This window comes from Glycine max, chromosome 6 (genome assembly GCF_000004515.6).
Source record: "Glycine max cultivar Williams 82 chromosome 6, Glycine_max_v4.0, whole genome shotgun sequence".
Taxonomy (NCBI): domain Eukaryota; kingdom Viridiplantae; phylum Streptophyta; class Magnoliopsida; order Fabales; family Fabaceae; genus Glycine; species Glycine max.
The window spans coordinates 50,205,804-50,227,160 of NC_038242.2; the positions used below are offsets into that span (position 1 = coordinate 50,205,804).

A 21,357-nucleotide genomic window follows, 5' to 3' on the forward strand; every position below is an offset into this window, starting at 1 on the left:
AGAGAAGAGAAGTCAAATTTCTAATTATACTTATTAAACATGACCATCCTTGATTAAAAAAAATCTTACATTATTAAATAAATAGTTCTCACATTCTTTACCAATTTAATTTAATTTATCCCCCCCATAAAAAAACCTACAATACACTCTTCTGGATCCCTCCTCATAACCCCTTCTGTCCTCTATCGTATATATTCTTTCTTTCACCACTGTCATCTTCTGCTCCACTCTGTCACCACAACTCACTCAAGCCATTACAAGAAAAAAAAAAAAAAAAAAACTCACCCATTATTAGCCATTCTTAATTTTCTTTTTTCTCTTCAAGAGCTATAGTGTCTCAACCAGTAGTTGGATACTTAATGTGAAAATCTCTCTTAATAAAGAGATTGGAACATTGGTTTATAATGTCTTAAGAGACTATCCTCTTCGGCTAGACTCAAAATCAGTTGGTTTCTTCCCAAAAAGAAAAAAGAAAAACCATTGGCTATCCCTTTTTATTCATTCATTCATTAATTCAAAATCCAGAAACCATGATTTACTCTATCTCTTCGCAGAACCCATTGGTCTGGAACATGCCAAGACTGCACAAACATGGCAAAAAACCATCTCTGCCACCGAACTTAAGACCTATTATAATAACTTGTTTCAGAAACCATAACAACCCCAACAGCAACAGTGCAGTCGATAACAGACCCACATTCACCGCGAACACGGTGACGAGGCACGTTTTCTTTAAGGAGAAGAAGTACGAGGAGAACGAGAGGGAAGTTGTTGGCAGCAGCAACTGCAACAGACAAATGATGCTTTTGTGTGGGTTTGGCTATTGGGTGCAAGGCTTCAGGTGTTTTCCGTGGCTGGCGCTGAACTTTCACATGGCTAGCAACCTCAACTTGCACCCGTCGACATTGCAGCTCGTGCAGAACTTGGCTAACCTACCAATGGTGGCTAAGCCACTCTATGGAATACTCTCGGATGCTATCTATATTAAGGGTGCTCACAGAATACCTTATGTTGTCATAGGAGGTATGGTCAAGTAAACCAACTTGTCTTTTTGCTATGTCTTGTGTTTATGTTTCTTTGGTTGAGGGGAAACTTAGATGCAGTTTCTTGTATGAGTTATTAGAATTTAATTTTGATTACTATGTTATTAGTACCGAATATCTATTGATTTTAATTTGTAATGTGACTAATATTCGTTGGAAACCTGACGGACCATTTTTGGTGGGGTATCCCTTCCTAAGCACAAGGCTCAAACTTGAGACCTTGTGGGGGCCAAGCCTACTACCATTTGGACCAATGACTTGATTGAGTTATTAGAATTTGAGTTTCACCGTAGTAATTCATGTTGAATTTAATTTTTTTTTATGCAGAAATTTCAATTCTGATTGAAAACGGTATGAAAAAGACTTAGGCCTTGTTTGTTTATGGTTTTCAAACACAGTTTTTCAGTTTCTAAAGTTTGTTTCTCTTTTGTACACATTTGAATGTGTCCCTTAAACAATTTTCTGATTTCTAAAAGTTTGTTCTCTGAATGAATACTTGAATACAGCAGTTGGCATTTCTGCTTGTTGGATGAGAAACTATAGGAAGAGTATGAGAAAATATCTTCCAGCTATTTCTGTTTTTTTGTTTTTTAAGGAAATTTTCAAAACTTAATAATAGATTTTAGATGAGGAATTGACTGCTAAGTCGTGTTGAATTGTTTTAAGAAACAGTTCTAAAAATAAAATAAAAAATGAGAAGGAAGTTATATAATTTTGGTTTCCTTCAAAGAGATAATGTTTTTATTTCTCTGAATGAGTCAATTGGTGTTATAAAACCAGGAATTACTGACCAACAAGGAGAAACTAACCTTTCTGTATGCAGCTATTCATTGGAATATATCTTTTCATATTAATATAATTCACTTCTGTATATATATCAAATCGTCTTTTGAATGAGAATATTGATGTGATGTTTGAATTATTTCATTTTTTTCTGTTATTTTGGGTTTTATCTGAATGAAGTGAGATAAGTTTTCAAAGAGAGTACACAAGTGTAAAGACCAGGATCAGAATTTAAAACTATATCTCTTACATGCTGATAGGGTCATAGGAATTAAAAGGTCAGTCAGAAAATGTATTGAATAAGATAGACCGAGCACAGGCTAATGGCTATGAATACTGAAAATGAAAGACAGCTTAATCCATTGATTCATGAGTTTTGAGATTCTAGAATGAAATCTCTTTAGTTTTGTTGTTTTGTTTTGCATCCTTTGGTTCTTTTTCTTTTTTTTCCTATTAAGATTAGATATCTGTTTCCATGTTAGTTACGTGTCTTATGTTCAAGGTGCCTTGTTCTGTATGGACAAATTCTAAACAGAAACAAGTAAAGGATCAAATTCGTTATAAAGCAAAATTTAATTTGGTTGAATATAATTTTTTTTATTGATTAAGAAATTACAAGAGTAGTGCTCAGAAAGACAAGAAGAAAAGCAAGGCAGAACTCCTTTATTTGACTTAGTTGTCTATTTTTTTTACCATGATTTTTAATCAACGCTATATATGATTTTGACTTTTGAAGTAGTAGAGTAACTTGTGCTCATAAGAAGTTGGCAAACATGCAGCTGTTACTTAAAAAATGTTGAGTTTCTTGTGTATATGTAGTAAATTGATTAGAGTTTTAAAAATGGTCATGTGTATATGTATATTTACTATATTAACATCAGAAGATCCGAAAATGGGGAAAACATTAAACAAGAAAAAAGTTGGCATTATGTGTAAGAAATAGAACATAAAAATATATGCCACACAAAGTCTCACTTCTGTACATTGAAGGAAGTTTCTTTGGCATATCAGAGGAGTTAGGATTAGATTAGGCATTTGGCTTAATGGCTTCTATTTGGTGTAAGGCTCATTATCTTTTTAAGGGGTCTTCCTAATGGACGGGTTGAGGGATTCAATATTTAACAAATACTATTTTGGTTCAATCTTCAGGTTTTCTTCAAGTCTTTTCTTGGAGTCTTCTGGCGTTGGTCCCTGTTGCACACAAAGTGCTTCCCAACATAATTGTGTTTGTGCTTCTCAGCAATATGGGAGCATCAATTACAGAAGTAGCACAAGATGCTCTTGTAGCAGAGTATGGCAAGAAGCACAAAATTGGTAGCCTACAGTCATATGCATTCATGGCATTAGCTGCAGGTGGAATCTTAGGCAACTTGATTGGTGGTTATCTCTTACTGAAATTGCCTCCCAGAGCCATGTTTTTCATATTTTCATCCTTACTGTCTCTTCAACTAGCAATTTCTTTCTCAACAAGGGAGGAGTCTTTAGGCATAGCACAACTTTCAGGTCAAAATCTTGCTAAGAGATCCATCTCAGAAAATATCAAAAAACAAGTCTCTAATCTTGTCATGGCTATCAGTGACAAGAGCATTTCTAAGCCCCTTATATGGATTGTTGGATCAATTGCCATGGTGCCAATGCTTTCAGGCTCTATATTTTGCTATCAGACACAGTGTCTAAATCTTGATCCTACAGTAATTGGCTGTTCTCGAGTGATTGGCCAGTTTGTGCTTCTTTCAGGAACCATGCTTTATAACCGTTATTGGAAAAAAATTCCACTGAGAAAGCTGATAGGCATGGTGCAGATTCTATATGCTTCATCTCTACTCCTTGATTTCATTTTGGTTAAACAAATAAATCTCAAATGGGGAATTCCCAATGAGGTGTTTGCTCTTTGCTGTTCTGGTTTAGCAGAAGTCGTGGCACAGTTTAAGCTCCTTCCTTTCTCAGTTTTATTTGCAAATTTATGTCCAAAGGGCTGTGAAGGATCTCTAACAGCATTCCTTGCATCAGCTTTGTGTCTATCATCAATAGCTAGTGCCTTTCTGGGTGTTGGATTTGCCTCTTGCCTTGGCATTACATCCAGTGATTACTCGGGCTTGACGTGGGGAATTCTTGTGCAGTTCATTGCGGCTTTAATACCATTAAGATGGATCCATTCTTTACCAATGTCACAATCGGTTGAGAAGCAAAGGAAAAGAAGTATGAGCAGAAGAGCACGCAGAAACAGAAGAGTTGGAAAAGTTGTGTTTGGTTATGTTGATGTCTACAGGCCTGAGAGAGAATGATAGTCACATAGGTCAAGATAATCAGTTCCTACCTATGCAGCTTCAATGATTATGCGAGGATAAATGCTACTTGAGCTCTGCCACAAATTCAACACCATCATTCTCCTGAAAATAGTTTGTACAAAACTAGGAGTTTTGCTCCATGTTGAGTTCTATCTTGGGGCCAACACCTGGCTGGACCTGGTCACTGGTGGGTTTTGAGCATAGACTAGTGGTTCTTTATATTTTCTTAGGAAGTTATTTCTTGATTCTCCCATCCCACTGACGTGTATTCTAATTACCTTGGTTGTTTTCATGTCCATATCAACAACATTTAACTGATAAGGAGTATTCATCTCACCACTCATGACCATTTGATTGATTCATAAGTGGTATAAAAGAATTAGTGATCCCTTTTGGGGTCTTAGAATAATCTCTTAAAATTTTCAGGTTTTTAAAACAAAGGGTAGTCAAGTATATATATATATATATATTTACCATTAACTATTAATAAATTTAACTTTCCAAGATAATGGATAAGTTATCAAAGGCGGCAATGATGATGGCAGCAAAGGAAACAATGGTGATAGCGGCGGTGGTGACAGCACCACCTGATTATAAGCGTCATAAAATCCTAGTTCTACATATTTGGTGTAGTAAGTTGAAAAATCCAATTTTACTATTAACTATTAATATACTAACTAGTAGCTCTATTGTCCTTTGCCCTGCTAGAAATTTAGATACTTAATATAGAGAAGTAAAAACCTTGTTTTTTTTTTTCCATTGATCAGGAACAGTGGTCTTGTTCCTTCCCTTGTGCCTGAGCTACCTATCTTAACTGGCAAGATCCCTACTAGTGATCAGTCAGTCCTATATATCGGTCACTCAATCATACTTGATCCATAACAAGTTAAGATTGTAGCTTGCAATTTATATTGAAAAATCTGTTCCCTGGCTCTCTTCGATACCAAATAAAGGTAGATTGGTTAGCCTATACGGGTTGTTTTTCTAGAACTGGCTTTTTTTTTTTTTGATTTACCTTGAATTGGCTTCTTTAGGATAACATCAAAGAATGTTTTCTGAGGTGACATGCTTCACATAAGGACATCGATCCCTTGATATTCTCCTTTATCAAGGCTTCAAGTTTTGTTAAAACAGGCCACTTTATAGTTTATATGAAACTAAGGAGTCAGAGTTCTCAGGAACATTTGCCAGTTAGTAGTATTGACAATGAAGCCAAACGACAAGGGCTAAATCCAAATAACAAAACTAAATTTTCTCTAAAACTTAAAGCAAAAGAAATCTAAATTTCTTGCTACTGCTGAGTCGAAAGGGAAACCGCAAATAAAAACTGAGAAACCAAAGGTTTCTGTAAAGCTGTCAAAGAAGACAAGGAAGTCAAAAGAAGGTATTTATAAATGAAATTTGTGACTCAGGCAATGCTGAGAAGTTTCTTACAAAAAATATTCTTGTAAGGTGTAAGTTTCTCTTTTTCTCTTGATAAAGGGTATACTGTGCTTTGATATCTATGAGTGGGTATGTTAGTTATAATATATAAAAAGCAATCTCTTGTTAAGGTGTAATCTAGATGTTTTCATCTATAAATACTATAAGTTGATTGAATTTACTGTTTCTTATTAACAGAGCCAAGTTTGTGGTTTATAGAAATGCGGCACTTAATATATTTACAAAAAGAATAAAGCAAATAATTCGTGTTTAACTTTCAATCCTAACAACTGGTTTGCATTAACTACACAATTGTGAAAAAGAAATTACAAACGACCAACAAGAGGAATATGTAATTATGAACAAACTTGAACATTCCTGAGCTTTCAAGAGCATCCAATCCAACAAGTGACAAACTGAAGCTGTTTCTGGATCAAGCCCTTCCATCAACAAAACAGGGAGTGAGTTGTACTTGAAATCACTAAATTAACTAAGATGCATGCATGACATGAAATACTAGTATTTTTTGTTTACAAATCAATGATATAACACACCTTTGTTACATTTTTGTTAATTATTGGATAAAATTTTGAGATAAGAGACTTAATTTCAATAATTAGAAAACAATGAGGAATTACAATAAAGAGACAAAAACCGTACATAGGCTAAAATGCATATGATTAAGGACCAAAAGTGTTACAACAACTCTTTGTTGGAAGAAAAGATTTGTTGGACTGGATTATAAGTTTCTCTACAAGTAATAGGAATTTACTATTTCAATGCTTGACAAATCTTATCTGCAAGCCTAAATTACAGAAGGAGAATCACAAAGTAGCCCACAAACGTCTTTACTCTCCCATTCTACTTTTATGTGTGTGCGTGAGTTAAGTAAACAAAAAAGGTTGAAGGTTATTATACATGATGCACCATACAAATTCTGCATATTTTAACGTTTTTTCAATGGACTCAATAGAGTCATAGTGACCGTGATTATTATAGTTTCTTCGGTTGAAAAAATGTCTTACATTAACTTTAAAAGTGACCCGTATAACCTCTTTTTACAATATACTGATTTAGAACCAGAAATATTATCTATATAGTACTGTTGCTAAATTTTTTAAAAAAATGTTACCTGACAAGCTATTCCAATGTATAGAGATCGATTGGGTGATTAGTTCTAGCATGACAAAAAATAGCATCTTGTCTATCGAGAGTTGCATTGTCCATACCATTTCTTCTTTGAGATCAAGACCAAACCTGCCCCATGTGCCACTACCGACTAACTTAATTTGCAGTATTGTATTTTACATATCTGATACTGGAAAGGTATTTAAGTGTGTAGACAAATTACAAACATGTCACCTATAAATTGTGCCGAGAAAGAACAATTGCTTCCACGATTTTCTAGTCAAAACATGAAACTATAACATGGATGTAATTCCAAGAGTTGCAACAATGAGAAAACTGAAAATAGTAAGAGTAAAAAATTCGAGCAAGGATTGTAGTTCCATCCTTAAAGCCTTATGAAAGGACCTTTATCTTTGATCTAAGTTTAAACCAACAACTTCATAATAAAATAGCATTTCACTTGATATTGTAATCCATGGCATAGGAATTGTTCCTATAAAAATGTACATGAGAAATTTACCTGGGTGTAGATATAAACTTGGAGAATATTTAGGACAAACTTCTATGAACTCTGCAACATGATCTTTTAACTTAAATCTGTGGTGAATCTCTTTGAAGTTAATTTGGATCCGAGTGTTATATGGCTCAGCTTGTTTAGTAGTATTTGTTCTCCATCCTTACCAGTCCCCTATTGTGTTGGTTACAAATGTGAGAAAACTTAAATGGAATTTTCAATCTAAAGAAAGAACACACCAATAAAAATGAACACTTTTTATAGTACAAGGATGCACGAATTAATTTAAAATGATATAACAAGGTAATATTTTTCTGTTTTTTTTTTTTATAAAATAAGTGCCCGTTGCAAGGTAGGTAGGGAACTATTTAGAAAACTTTCAAACGCTTTTTTAATTATAAATTTAGAAAATTGTCTTACAAATTTAATGATAAGATTAATGTGTCACACTTTTTTCATATTCGGAAATTAAATTTAAATTTTTCATCTTTTTGGTATCAATTTGTTATCATCTCACACTTTTAGGGATTAAAATAAATATTTATCCTAAAAATTATAATCATGATATATAGTTATCTCAATAAAAACATATAAAAGTTAAAAAAAAAAAAAACTAAGATAATCCGGTGACAAAAGACTCCTCTCTATGTGAAGGTTTGGGATGGTCGTTGTACTCAGTCTTGTTCTTGCAAATATTAAGAGATTATTTCAAAATTTAAACCTATTAATACCCAGCAAGTCATCAAGGGCAATTTTACTGTTGTACTAAGGCTCACCGTATGATAAAAGACTAATACATTTATCTGTTACTCTAAGTGCCTCTAGACATCATTTGAGAATTTTTACGTAACTTTTTAGTATAGAGACCTAGATGGTTTATTGTTCAAAATGTTAGGACGCACTATTAGATAAATGATTCAAAATAGGTTTGAACCAAATAACATAATTTACTGAGATGGCAATACTATTTGTACATTCTTGCATACTTGTGATAGGTTTAAATAGAGTGAAAACAAAAAATAAGTGTTAGAAATACCAAATTCAAGTAAAATTACTTTAACCAAATATCTAAATAATGCATATTCTAAATATCACTATTTCATTTAAAAGAAACCAACATAAATGTGAGGAACACAGGTTTTTATATAGACTATGTTTGCTCCAACATATTTTACTTATAAGTTACTTTAAGTTAAAGTTAAAAATTAAAAATAAGAACTAAAAAAAGTAGAAGCTATTTGTTAGTTTTTATTTTATTTTCTTAACTTAAAAGCTCCTTTTAAGCTAAAAGTTGGTTGCCATTTTTTTTTTAATTTTAATGAAATATAATTATTTTATCCAACAAAAAATTATATTTATAAATAAAAAAATATTGTGTAAATTGAACTTAATTTACGTAAAACTATTTTAATTTTAACAAACATATAAAAAAATATTAAAATGGAATTTTTTAAAAAAAATTAAATATTCAAAGTTATTTTAATTAATAAAATTTTATTTAAATGATTATTTGTAAATAATATACGTAATATAAAATAAAATAAATAAATATTGATTATAAATAATAAAATATTTTATAATTATATATTGTTGATCAATAATACTTTTAAAGTAAAAAAACAAGTTTATTTAGACATAATTTACTAATATTAAATTGCATTATAAACAATATGCAATTAATGTATAAATGTTGTGTGTGTAGGGATTTGTTAATGTACTCATATTTTTTTAAAGTATGAAGGCATTAGCAACCCTCAGCGTATATTCTCATTGGTGGTTCTTTGATCTTCATCTAACCATAACCATAAAAGAATAACAAAAATTATTATTATGATTTAATTTATACATGTCTCTCATGCATCTATTTGATACCTAGTGAGAAATTAAAAAAAAAGTTTTAAGTATATAATAGGAAATATTATAGTGTAATAAGAAGAAAACAACATAGAAAAATGATGGAGGTCAATGATGTGTTTGCAGTGAAGAGTGAATTATTTGAATTAACAAATGATAACATTTAAAAAAGAACTCCATGAATTATGTGATATTACAGAAATCATCATTTTAAAAAGAATATATTACCATTGCAATCGTGTCTTTCTGGAGATCTGAATCAATTATCACCTTACGCATAGAAGAGCTAGACAAACTTGGACACTCATAGCAGGATAAGCTTTTCAAAATTTGGTAAACGTGGACAGCAATATTTAGGCCAAATATCAACAAGTTCTGGTATGAACTCAAAAAGAGATCATCAAAGTTGAGCAGATTTATGTCAATATTAGTCTCATAGTGACTCTGGTGTTGGTACATTGAAAGATGATGTTCCTTTTCAGTGCCAAATACATACTTCAACTTGCAGCTGCATAGAATATCTAGCTCTTCCAAACTCACTAACCCTCGTGCAAAACACAAGGGGAATATATATTCCAACCTTTCACATCCATCAATAGGAAGAGTCTTTAGTTTGGGGAGCTTCAAAGAGGTATGGCTTTGACTGCTAACATAATAAACATTACCATCTATTATGTGCTTTAATCCACTACATTCTTCTACTATTAGCTTCTCCAGTAGCTCTAGAGTTTGGAGCATGGATGGCGTGAAGAGACGTTAGCATCGTGCATTCATATATTATCAGTGCCTTAAGACAATCAACTAGATTACTGCCTTGTTGATCCATGAATGGAATTACACTTTTGTAACCTCCCTGAAGGTTCCTCAAACGAAGGCACTCTGCTCCTAAAAGGAGATCCTTGATTGCTAATGGTATAAAACTTTTAGCAGGAGCATTAATTAAGACCATCTACAGATAAAGCTCTAGATGGTCTATGCTCTTCCAACATGCGAGGCAGCATGTCAATTAGTGATTCAGAATGATCTAGTATTATAACATACCTCCTCAATCTTTGGAAAGAAACATTAAGTGGAAATTCCTCTTTAGATGGAGATAAAAACAAATATAATTCCTCTAGATGCAAACATCTTCCTATTACCTCGTAAGCATTATTTTCCTTAATCCTACAGTTGTACAAATCCAGAACCTTCAATTTCTTTAATTCTACAATTCCATTAGGCAATTCATCAAAACAAGAGCATCGTAAGTCAAGAATCTCAAGTGCTTGTAGGTTTTCCAAAATGGAGATATCGCCTAATTTACAACTCCTTGAGCACAAATTGTGGAGATTTTTTAATGACTCAGTTGATTGTGGCAGTGATGAAGTGCATCTTTTTGGCCCCCAGAAACGAAACTCCTATGTATAGTCACATGTTAAGAATGCCAAGATTTTACGCATGTTCAACCTTTCAAAACACACATTTGATACTTCAAATCCAATTATTGAAGAATGAAGCAAGAGAATTTTGAGTGTTGGACAATTCATATGATTACCATTAGAAAGTTGACCATTTTTCAAATCCCATAAGGAGATTGCTCTCTTATCTTTTATGGTTTCATCTTTTATCACCGCTCTCAGATCCTTTGCAGTGCTTGCCAAAATTGCTTGGCCCCTTTCAGATGCTATCCACAAAGCTACATCACGAACCATGTCATGCATTTTCACCTTTTCATTCCCTGCATGTAGCAACAAACAAGAATCCATAAGGATGCCAACAGCCAGAAGCATCTCCTCCCTAGCTTCCTCTATTGTTTCAAAAGTCCCAGTTATTCTTAGTCCCCTTCCAAATCGAAATAAATCTTCCAAATCAATTTCATAATCCTCTGGAAATATGGAACACAACAAGAAAAAGGACTTGGCTAATTCATCTTTCAAATTATCATAACTTAATTGAAGAAAGGCGTTAGGACTTCTTAGGCCTTTTGGAATAACCAGTGGTTTGGAATCTTGTAGTCTTGACAAAGCTAACTTCCAGTCTTTTAAAGTTTTTTCCCTTAACGTGCTTCCCACTGTCACAATTGCAATAGGCAATCCTTTACATTCATCCACAATTTTTGTTGCCACACCTTTCAAAGCATAAGTGGAATCATCAGTTATTTTTGCATACAATTTGAACAAAGTCCAAGCTTCTTCACCAGTTAAGAGATTGAGCTCAACAGTACATTGGCATTGCATAGAAGTGCACACTTCTCTCTTCCAAGTGATCTGAAGTACTCCACAACCCTTCTTGTTTTCATTGATTGGAATACCTAAAGATTCAAAGTCTAGGTTTTCCCCCACATCATCCAAGATTAGAAAAGTTGTGCCTTCACTTAATCTCTCTGATAGTCTTCGTGCTTTACCTATGTCTGATTCCTCTTCTAACTTCAAACCCAATTGATCAGAAATTTGTGCTTGGATGCTTCTGATATTTGGAGTTTCAGAGACTGTTGCAATGACAATCTTCTCAAACAATTTTAACTTTTCAGCTTCCTTACCCACCTCTTTCGCCAAAGCAGTTTTTCCCAAGCCTCCTATTCTAACTAGTCCAACCATGCAAACACTTTCTTCCTTTAATGCTTCCAATAGTTTGTTGTAAGATGATTTTTTAGATTCGAAAAGAACAAAACCTTTGGAAGAATAGTAATTCATGCCTGGAAGTTCAGGAATCTTAGAAAATGGATCAAACTTGCTGTTTTGATTGAGTTGAGCCATTTCATTTACTTTTCTTCCTATTTCTTTTGAAAGAAAATATTGGCATTGCCTTCTAAAATAGCCCTTTTTCTTACTTCTGAAATTATTCCTTCCAGTAGTTTCAATTCCTTCAAGACTTTCTCAACATCTTCCAACCACTTCTCAACAGTTGGTTCAATCTTTTCAGTCCTATTAATGGCTTCTTTAACTCGATCCTTGACACTCTTTTGGGTCACTTCTTTGGCACTTGGAAGATTTCCAACAAAGTTGTTGAAGCAGCACAAGTATTTAGCATGGTGTAAAATTGGACCCACTGTATATTCTGCAATCTTTGATACGATGAAAATAAGGATATCCTACATGTGAAATGACACACTCCTGGCTCCTGATCATGAATGAATCCATCACTTTTTAGCTAAGAAGTATTACGTTATGCAAATTAACTAGTGAGTGGTGATGAAATTAAAGGAAATAACAGACTACAACATTTTTTACTTTAAACCGCGCCAAACTTATCCACAGTTAAAAAACTGTTGTCTAAATATATGATTTGTTTGGCTTCCTTTCAATTTTTTCAGCAAAACCGTTGCCTATTTATATAAGGCAATACGTAATAAAGACTTGACAGTATTTTGAAGGTTTAAGCCAAGGTTAAAGCGTTGGTATTCTTCCTGCATATTAGTATAAAGTGTGAGCCTGTGCTTTAGTGAAATCATTAAACGGTGGGAGCAGTTTGCTGGGTTTGTTGGTTGCAATAGTCTGAAATTCTGATACATACAGGGGCCGGCTGTGGAGTTGTTATTATGTTTTTTTATGGGATATAGTTTATACAGCGGGGATTCTATGTGGGAATAGTAAAAGAGCAAGGGTATAATAGTTTATGGAAGACTTAATGATATTTGTAGAGGATGAGATCTGTTAACTACAAAATCTTTAAGTGATAAGCACTTTGGTACTTCTTGTGTATGACTTTAGTACTTCTTGGGATGATGTTGTTGTGCAAGGGAAGTAGTGGCGGATCTAGAAATTTTACTTAGTGAGTGTAAGAAAATAATCTATAATAAAATGGTTTCATTTTTTTTCCTCTAAGTTTAATTTCAATTTAGAAATGTTTATTCTTAAACATTATGACTTTATAAAGCCTATTTTGATTTTACAGGCTGAACATTAAGAAGTGTTATATATTTCAATTGTGTTTATTTTATCTAACAGTGTCCCTAGAATATTCCTACTGATGGTTTAATTAGAGTGGGAATGATTATTTATATTATCTCAAAAATTGGAATAAATTGTTATAATTAATAAAACTTTTTAGTGGTCATATAAATTGCCGCTACAAGTACTTAATTTTTGCTGGCAATAAAAGAGCTTTTACCAGCTCTCGTAAAAACACTCGGTAATAGCTTTATACCGACCATGGATACGCCGGCCTTAAAAGGATTGTCGGTAAATATATTAATGACTATTTTTATTGCCGCTAAAAGGAAAAATAATTGCCTAAAAGTTACTTTTGGTGTAGTGTGTAGTGTGCTATCCAATTAAATTAACCAGATTGTTTAATCCTGATATATTAGGTGATTAAATCTTATAAATAGAAAATAATAACGTAATAGTGTTTTACATACCTTTGATTGATGTTGAATTTACAAACAAAAGTAAAAGTAATTGCTGTTATGCAGGTTGGATACCTTTTCGAACTATGATATAAAAAAATAGTAATGGCAAGGTAAACATAGGACTGTAATGCTATATGGCAATTGTACATCACATTGAATATTTATAGCAAAATGTAAATTACATTTTGAATTGTTTAACCATATGTCTTAATACTTAAAGTATAGGTTATAGAGACATACTAGGAAATGATTTTGGAAGATATCTTGCGCATTTTTTCCTTTCAAAAAGATATATATAAAAAACATAAAAACAAGTATATAATAGCATTTATTTTCATATTTCTTTATTGTAATTACGTTATTATCTTTTTTTAAAAAAGCAAATATCATTTTAACCCTTCCAAATTAATGTATGGCATAATATTTTTAATATAAATCATTTAGTTATATAAATTAAAAATACTTTATTACATTTTTACATTGAATCAAATTAAAATAGATAATGTAGTTAAAAAAAAACACGGAGTATATATATTATATTAAAAAACCGGAGCTTAAAAAAAATAGAAAGAAGAGAGCCGTTTTGGTTTTGGTCTCAAGAGAAGGAGGGCTTTGGCAAAGTCCATTGGGGTATTGCTATTCGCACATTCATTTTTGCTATTGATACCATCCATGTGGGTGTCTTTTAGCTATATTCTCAAATTGTCCCTTGAATGAAACACAACGGAAACATGTTTTCATTAGATAAATGGGGGTGAAAAAAAAACACAACGAAAACATGATTTCATTGTTAATACCCTGACGAATCACACCGGAAAGAGAAAGATCTAGAGGTTTTCCAAGTATGAGACTATACAGCTGAGGATGACTTAAAAAATTAATTGATACTACCTATGCTAACAAGATGCATCTACTTTTGGATAACCTATCACATAAGAACTCTATAGTTAAACGTGTTTAGCTTGGAGTAGTTATGGGATGGATGACCTTGTGGGAAGTTTCCCAAAAAGTGTGTGAGTGGGGACAAAACACGCTAAAAAGTCGCATGTTGGTTTATGGGGTCAGTCATTGATTCTAAAAACAATTGAAGTAGATTTTCGAGATCTCAAAAAGAACTACCTACGAAGAGTTTTAACCGGTAGAGGGTTCTGATCAACAAGAGTGTTGAGTGAAGTGTCACCATGTGAAGTATCATAGTGTGTGAGTCATCAAGAAGTCAACAATTAAAGATGTTACACATTGTAAAAGTGTACAATAAAACCGTGTTTTCATTGTTATTTCATGGTGAAAAAAAATAAAGGAACGGAAATATACTATTCCGTTGTCATGTAGGATATTGGGCCCATGCATTGATGCAAACCAGAACCCATTCACTGTAATTACCCATCACAAGCATAGGCATAGCTTACTAACTATGGAGAAACAAAATTTCCAGCTTGTAGCATCCGACATGAATCAAAGTAGCCTTTGCCGAAATTTCTAGTACCTCGCATTTTGTCAAGTAATTCCTCTTAAGTTTTAGTTTTGACTTTCTTCATTTTGATTTCATTAATTATCAACTTTTCAATTCATTTTAATCATATTATTATTTGATTCGAGATAAACTTTCAAACGGGTTCAATCCAACATTGCACACAAATAAAGTGGCCCTAAAATAGTTTAGTCCACTAGAAATAAGGACGAATGTCATAAAACTTGGGATTAGTTATTGACTCTATGAAGATATTCAGTGAATGTTTGGTAAAACATTGAAAATCATGTTCACTGTAAAATCAGGTTAAAATTAATGTAAAAGAAACTATTTGTTGGTTCATGGATCTTCGTTAAGTGCAAATCATTAATTAGTTAAATTGGTGTATTGTAATAAAATAAATAAATTAGAGACTTAGGCCCAAAATAAAGGGGTAGTTGTTAAAAAAAAGTTACTTTTTTCTTCTTGATAATGGATGAATGAATGAAAGGAGAAGATTTTCGTGTGAAGTACTTTTATTTTTGTGAGAAAAGGAAAATTACAAAATGAAACCCACGAGGGAAAACTGTGGTTGAAGCATCAGCTGACAAAAGGATAACAATAAAATTAAGAACAACATCATCATAAATTCTAAAACTAATTAACTTCGGACTTATTAAGACATGCTTCAACAACTTGGTTAGATCCCTAAAGATACGTGAGAGATGCACACTGTGACATTGTCACCACAGTGTGCATCCCTCACCACAATGTTGCAATCTTTTTTAGTAACAAGAGGAAATCAAGGGTGTGTAGAAGGACACCCATTTGATATAAGATGAACAATTGTAGAAAAGTTAAGACTTAAGTATGATATTCCTATATCCTCTTCCCCAAGAAATATAGAGACCATGGAGATAGACCAAATTTCAGCATAAAATTGTCACTTGGCACCTTTGGAACACCCCCACAACCAGATAATTTGTTTTCCTTGGATACACTTGCGTCACAATTAAGTTAAATCTAGTGCACTCGTGTTGTTCAACATGGAATGCAAAGTATCTTGAGTATGTTAATTTATCATTGCTAGTTAGGGCTAAGGGTTTATTTTTTGGTAAGTTTTTCTAGAAGTCTTTTTAGGAGAAAAAAAAATAAAATAAGTTTTTTTATATGTTAAAGTTAACTCAAAGTTAATCATTAATTAATTTGTAGATATTTTTTATCTTTTAGAAATATTATATAAGAAAGTTTTTACAAATTAATTAATGCTTAACTAACGAAGAATTAATTTAACTTATAAAAAAAAGATATACAGTTTTTCTTCTTATTTTATTTATTTAGAAGTGTTTCTAATTTTTTTTTATCGAAATATATTCTTAATTAAATAACCTGATATTACAGGTAAATTTTAATGCTTTCTGAATGGTCCACTCTTGGGATACTTCACGGTAGACAGCACCTTTAGAAATAGCTTAATGTTAAAATATTCTCAAAAAGCAAAAAAATTCAACACTCATAAAATGAACTAATTTACTGTGGACCACTTTGATGATCATGTTCCATCGTTTTATGTGAAACTAGGTTCATTGCCAAGCAAATGCAGACAAATGTACAGTCACCATTTTCTGTTTCATCGTCACCATATTTGACCAAGAGCCTGCTTCTTTCTTCTCCAAATTCGTGGTGCCAGCTAAGGAAGCCTATGATACACACCCTTTCCTTCTTAGTTTTTCTTTTCTTTCAACCACCAGAGATATCTAAAAATTTTATTTTTATTTCTCCCTTAATTAATCCTCTATTTAAACTATCATTTTGGTCCTTGGTAACAATTTACTCTCATTAAAAAAAATGAAAATTCTGATTTAATTTTTAAATGGGTAAAAAGTATAATAATTATATTTTACGGTATAATTTAATAAGAAATTAATATCTAAACTTTAGAATTCAATGTTAATTCAATTTTAAAGATACAATTTAATCTCAAATTAATTTTTCAGCATTATAATTTAATAAAAAAATATCCAACGAACTTAATAATAATAAAACAAAATTATCACCTTTTTTTATACATTCATTACTAAATCCTAATTTTCATGATGTTTCTAAAATTAAATTGTCTCTCGTTACATATCAAAATAATCATTTATAATCTTTTTCACGTCAAGTTGATCTATTTTAATTGAAATCAAACTCAACTTTAATTTTTGATACTCACACACCTCTCCAAATTAACGTGCCTTGCCATAACCGCTACAAAAGCATAGTCGCTTTCTTCTTCTTATGCCCAACTTCAACTTCCTCGTTCGGTTTCTTTTCTTTTTCTTTTCTCCTTTTTGACGGAACTTCCTGGGTTTCTTTACACTTTATATGGAAGAAAAAAAATAGTTTCGTTTATGGGAATTAAAGACAACGACATACTGTTTTTTTTTTTAGGCAATGACAACGACTTCAGTCAAACTATGTTTGTAAAATATATGGTCAATGGAGAACACGCAAGCTTGAGGTGGATGCATGCATGTAGGAATTACCAGGATCTTACTGACCAATGTTTCTTGATGCTATGATTAAGAAATTATCAATAAAAGAAAAACACTTATAAGTTTAATTTGGTACAACTCGCATATATTTTTTTATTGGAAACCATAGTTAAATAAAATTATTATAAATGCGAAACTGGTCTTAAACTACATGTCACTTGTTAAATTGTAACTATATTACATCAGTTATTCCACACTCCCGAATTCAAATACAGTGGTATAAAAAAAAATAGTCTTAACTAATTAAAAATTCCTTCAAACATGATTTTTAGAATAATTGCTATCAAAATGATAACTTTCCATTATATTTTAATTTACAACTCACAATGAATTTTGAATCTACACTTTAAGTAAATTATTCAAAATCTATCAATAGATCTAACTCAATTAATTAAACATGATATATGAGTAGTGTAAATCATAGTATATCGTGTTTAATTTTTATCTATAAAAAACAACTATTCAAAATGTCTCCCATGATACCTTATACCTTAGTGGGTTTAATTATAATCTATGATGAACTGATGGTAAAGTATTTCTATTAAAAAAATACGTTAAAATATATTGTAAGTTACCATAAAACACATTGGTAACTTTTTTTCTAATGAAATTCACACTTCATTAATCAACACTGGCTGCTTACCAACGAATCCACTTTAAAAATTGACTAACAATACATGTAAGATTATTATATTACATTTTGAAGGATATTTATTTCTCCCTTGCAAGTAAAGCATTTCTTTTTTTTCTTTTAAGAAAACTTAATCATAAGTGTTTCACATTCTAACTAACTTTTGATGCTAATTATAATCATGTTGGGTTATGAAGTCTCACATCGGATAGAAGTGAAAAGGTTGAGCACTATATAAGTTATAAGTGAAGAGAAGACCCATAAACCTGAGCCTTAAAGTTTTGGGTTAGAGTGTGGTGTCAGATCTCCTTATGTGATGGCTCGTGGTTCACATATGTATCCCTCGAATCTCGCCAACAAATCATGCATGAGATAATATATTATTATTATTACTCATATATATGTGTTAATTATAAGTATATGTTAATATATTAATTATAAGGTCATTTTAAATTTACTGTTTAGAATAAAAATTATTTGTAAATAAATATTTAGTATATTTGTACTTTTGGAAAATGAAAATTTGAGAAAATTAGTTTAAGATGAATTAATTTAAATATATTTATAATCTTACAAATTATAACAAAAAGAATTATATTTAAATTCGTTTAAGAATAAAATTTTATATAATTATATAGAAAACGTATCAATTAAGAAATGAGAGTCAAAGAGATATAAAAGGTCACTAATTTTCAGGACAAGACCAAATACTTGTAAAATGACTAGATTGCCCTTATAAGACTATGTTGGGGAAATTTCACAAAGAGATGTAAAGAATAAGAAAAAATATATTCTTATACTTAGAAGAATGTTTGATTTTTCTTTGTGAGAGATTATGAGTGTTCCCTTGTCCATTGAGTTAGAGACTAATCCTACTTGTGTACTTAATTGTTATTGGTCTAATTTTTTTTTTGCATATATTGAGAATCGAATACGAATTCTTCTATTAGATAAATTATTTTTCCACATATGAACTTAATAAAATCTTACATCACTGCGTATCAACCCTATGGATTAAACCTAAAAGAATGGTTAACACAAATAAAATGTAAATTTTGGATTCTTCTAATAATCATTTAAAATTCTTCCATAAAATTACTAAAATGATCTCGGTTATAAATTCAACTAGTACTATTTGACCTATGAAGATTATAAAAATATTATCTATATGATAATATGATGGATAAGACCATCATAAATTGGCCATATCAAGGCTAATTTTATTCATATTTTCATCTATTAAAGGATAATTACAAGTTTTTCATTTAAATTAGAATTACTAATGAAAATTTATTAATCACAGTAATGCTTTTACATTTATCATTAAGTTTAAAAAATTTAAACTCAAAATCATCCAACTATCTCACTCTTAGAATTTGGGTTTAAATCTAATTCGACCACAAAAATTAGCTCAAAGGCTGAGAATTATCCCTCATTCATATATTCTATCTTGGTCTTATCTCTAACTAATATGAGACTTCAATTTTTTCTTAATACACCCTTTCATGTCTAACACTTTTTGGGCTTGATGCATGTATACTATGGTAGACGCTCCATTAATGGATCTATAAATATGTTCTTATACCATATTAAAATGAAAATTGATTTTAACTCAATCATACAAAATCGACTTATAAAGTGACATTTGCACCTCACTTGTATACTCTATTTTAGTCATATCACTAGATGTCGTAAGATATCTAACACACCCCTCTCATGTCAAGGACTAAACATCTCAAGCATAAAATTTATTGGATTGTACATCTATAGATGGTCCAATAACAGTCCTATTGTAGGTGACACAATAAGCCTAACAATATATTTTAGGATAAATCCTGATACCAACATAAAAAGTGAATTATGTGTCCAATTTAACTTTACAAAAATTACATTTAATGTAAAATTTGCACATCACTTTTATATATATATTAGTTATATCACTAGACGATATGATATCTCCAACACTCACTTTCTTGCACCACATACATGTATTTGAACATGGAAACAAAATATAAAAAATAAAATTTCTTGTGTATGTGTGTAAACATGGCAATAAAATAGAGAGAAAAAATGGTGTGTGCTTGTGAGCGTGACAATAAAATAGAAAGTTTTAAATTTGATGTGTGTGAGTTAAGTATGTTTCTACAAATATTGATTTTCGTATAAAGTGATTTATACGGTAAAAGTTATTTTTAAGAAAATGTATGTATGCACGATGTATATTTTGGTACAATACGATGTTAACCTATCTTTTATGAATTGATATGCATATGCCATAAACTATTTAATTACCTAAGAAATTTGATTTTAATTAAGTTTGAAAAAAAGAAAAAATTACTAAAGTTTTAACTTAAGTAACTTATTAATCATCAATTAATTGGAAATAAAATCCAAAAATGGTTCTATTATGAGTCGATGTGATTGAATGTCACAAAATAAAATTTAAAATAAATAAATAATATAATAAAATTAAAAGGATTTCAAAACAAATTTTTTAAAAATATCATCTAATAATTATTGTAAAAGACTTTAGAGTTTTTTTCATCCCTCACACGTATTTTTTTTTTAGGTTGTCAATTGTCATGTTTCCACTAGAGAGAGAATGTGTGAGAGAGAGAATGTGAGGCTCTCATGCTCCCTACTATCTCAATAAGATACTTTTAATATATATATTTTTTTGTATTCATATCGGTCTAACATATTATTTTCTTTAGGTATGCATCACTACTCTGCCACTAACCAAAATTTTTATCTCAGTTATATCAAACTATTTGTCTTATATCTTTATCTATAATCTTGACATTCCTAATTGATCATCCACTTCAATACCTATATGTTTTTATCTCTAAATAAAATTTCAACAAAATTTTCAAAAAAAAAAAATCTATAGTTAAAAGTAAGCTTGTATTAAATTTAAATTGTTTATTATAAATCTAAAATGAAAATAAAAATGTAATTTAAATAATCGTCGAGATAAAAAAATTATCATAAATTTCTATTAATGGAGAAGTAACGCAAGCAAGAGGTGGAGAAGCATATGGTAACGAATCTACTTAAACTATTACCACGAATATAAGTCTTATATTAATTATATATTTAGTGATGAAAACGTTTTGGAACTTCACTAATTTAATAATTAGTATTTTAAAATTTTGATTAGTTTAACTGTCATGCAATGCATAACAAAATATGTTTGTTTTTTGAACTGACATAACAAAATCTGTTATTATATGTTTCTGAAACTTAACAGTGTAATTTTGTTACCTGAAAGTATTTTCAAAATTTGAATTAAATTTCACGTAGGATGTATTATTAGTATAGATATTATTATATTTTTTATTTTTATTCTTCTTGTAATGTTCTCATTTAAATTATAT

General features: G+C 31.0%; 1 protein-coding gene and 1 pseudogene across 1 annotated transcript; one reads left to right on the forward strand and one right to left on the reverse strand.

Annotated features, from left to right (window-relative positions):
* The first annotated feature begins 119 nt into the window (after nucleotides 1-119).
* Nucleotides 120-4,450, forward strand: LOC100782464 (probable folate-biopterin transporter 8, chloroplastic). Its single transcript, XM_003527511.5, has 2 exons — nucleotides 120-1,023; nucleotides 2,976-4,450. The coding sequence occupies exons 1-2, from the start codon at nucleotides 531-533 to the stop codon at nucleotides 4,109-4,111; spliced, it is 1,629 nt and encodes a 542-aa protein (XP_003527559.2). The 5' UTR covers nucleotides 120-530; the 3' UTR covers nucleotides 4,112-4,450.
* A 4,728-nt stretch (nucleotides 4,451-9,178) lies between these two features.
* Nucleotides 9,179-12,108, reverse strand: LOC102665494 (disease resistance protein SUMM2-like; annotated as a pseudogene).
* Between the last annotated feature and the right edge of the window lie 9,249 nt (nucleotides 12,109-21,357).

Coding starts and splice junctions, on each gene's coding strand:
- LOC100782464 (XM_003527511.5), top strand. CDS start 531: ATGATTTACTCTATCTCTTCGCAGAACCCATTGGTCTGGAACATGCCA. Junction 1,024..2,975: donor ACCTTATGTTGTCATAGGAG/GTATGGTCAAGT, acceptor TTCAATCTTCAG/GTTTTCTTCAAGTCTTTTCT.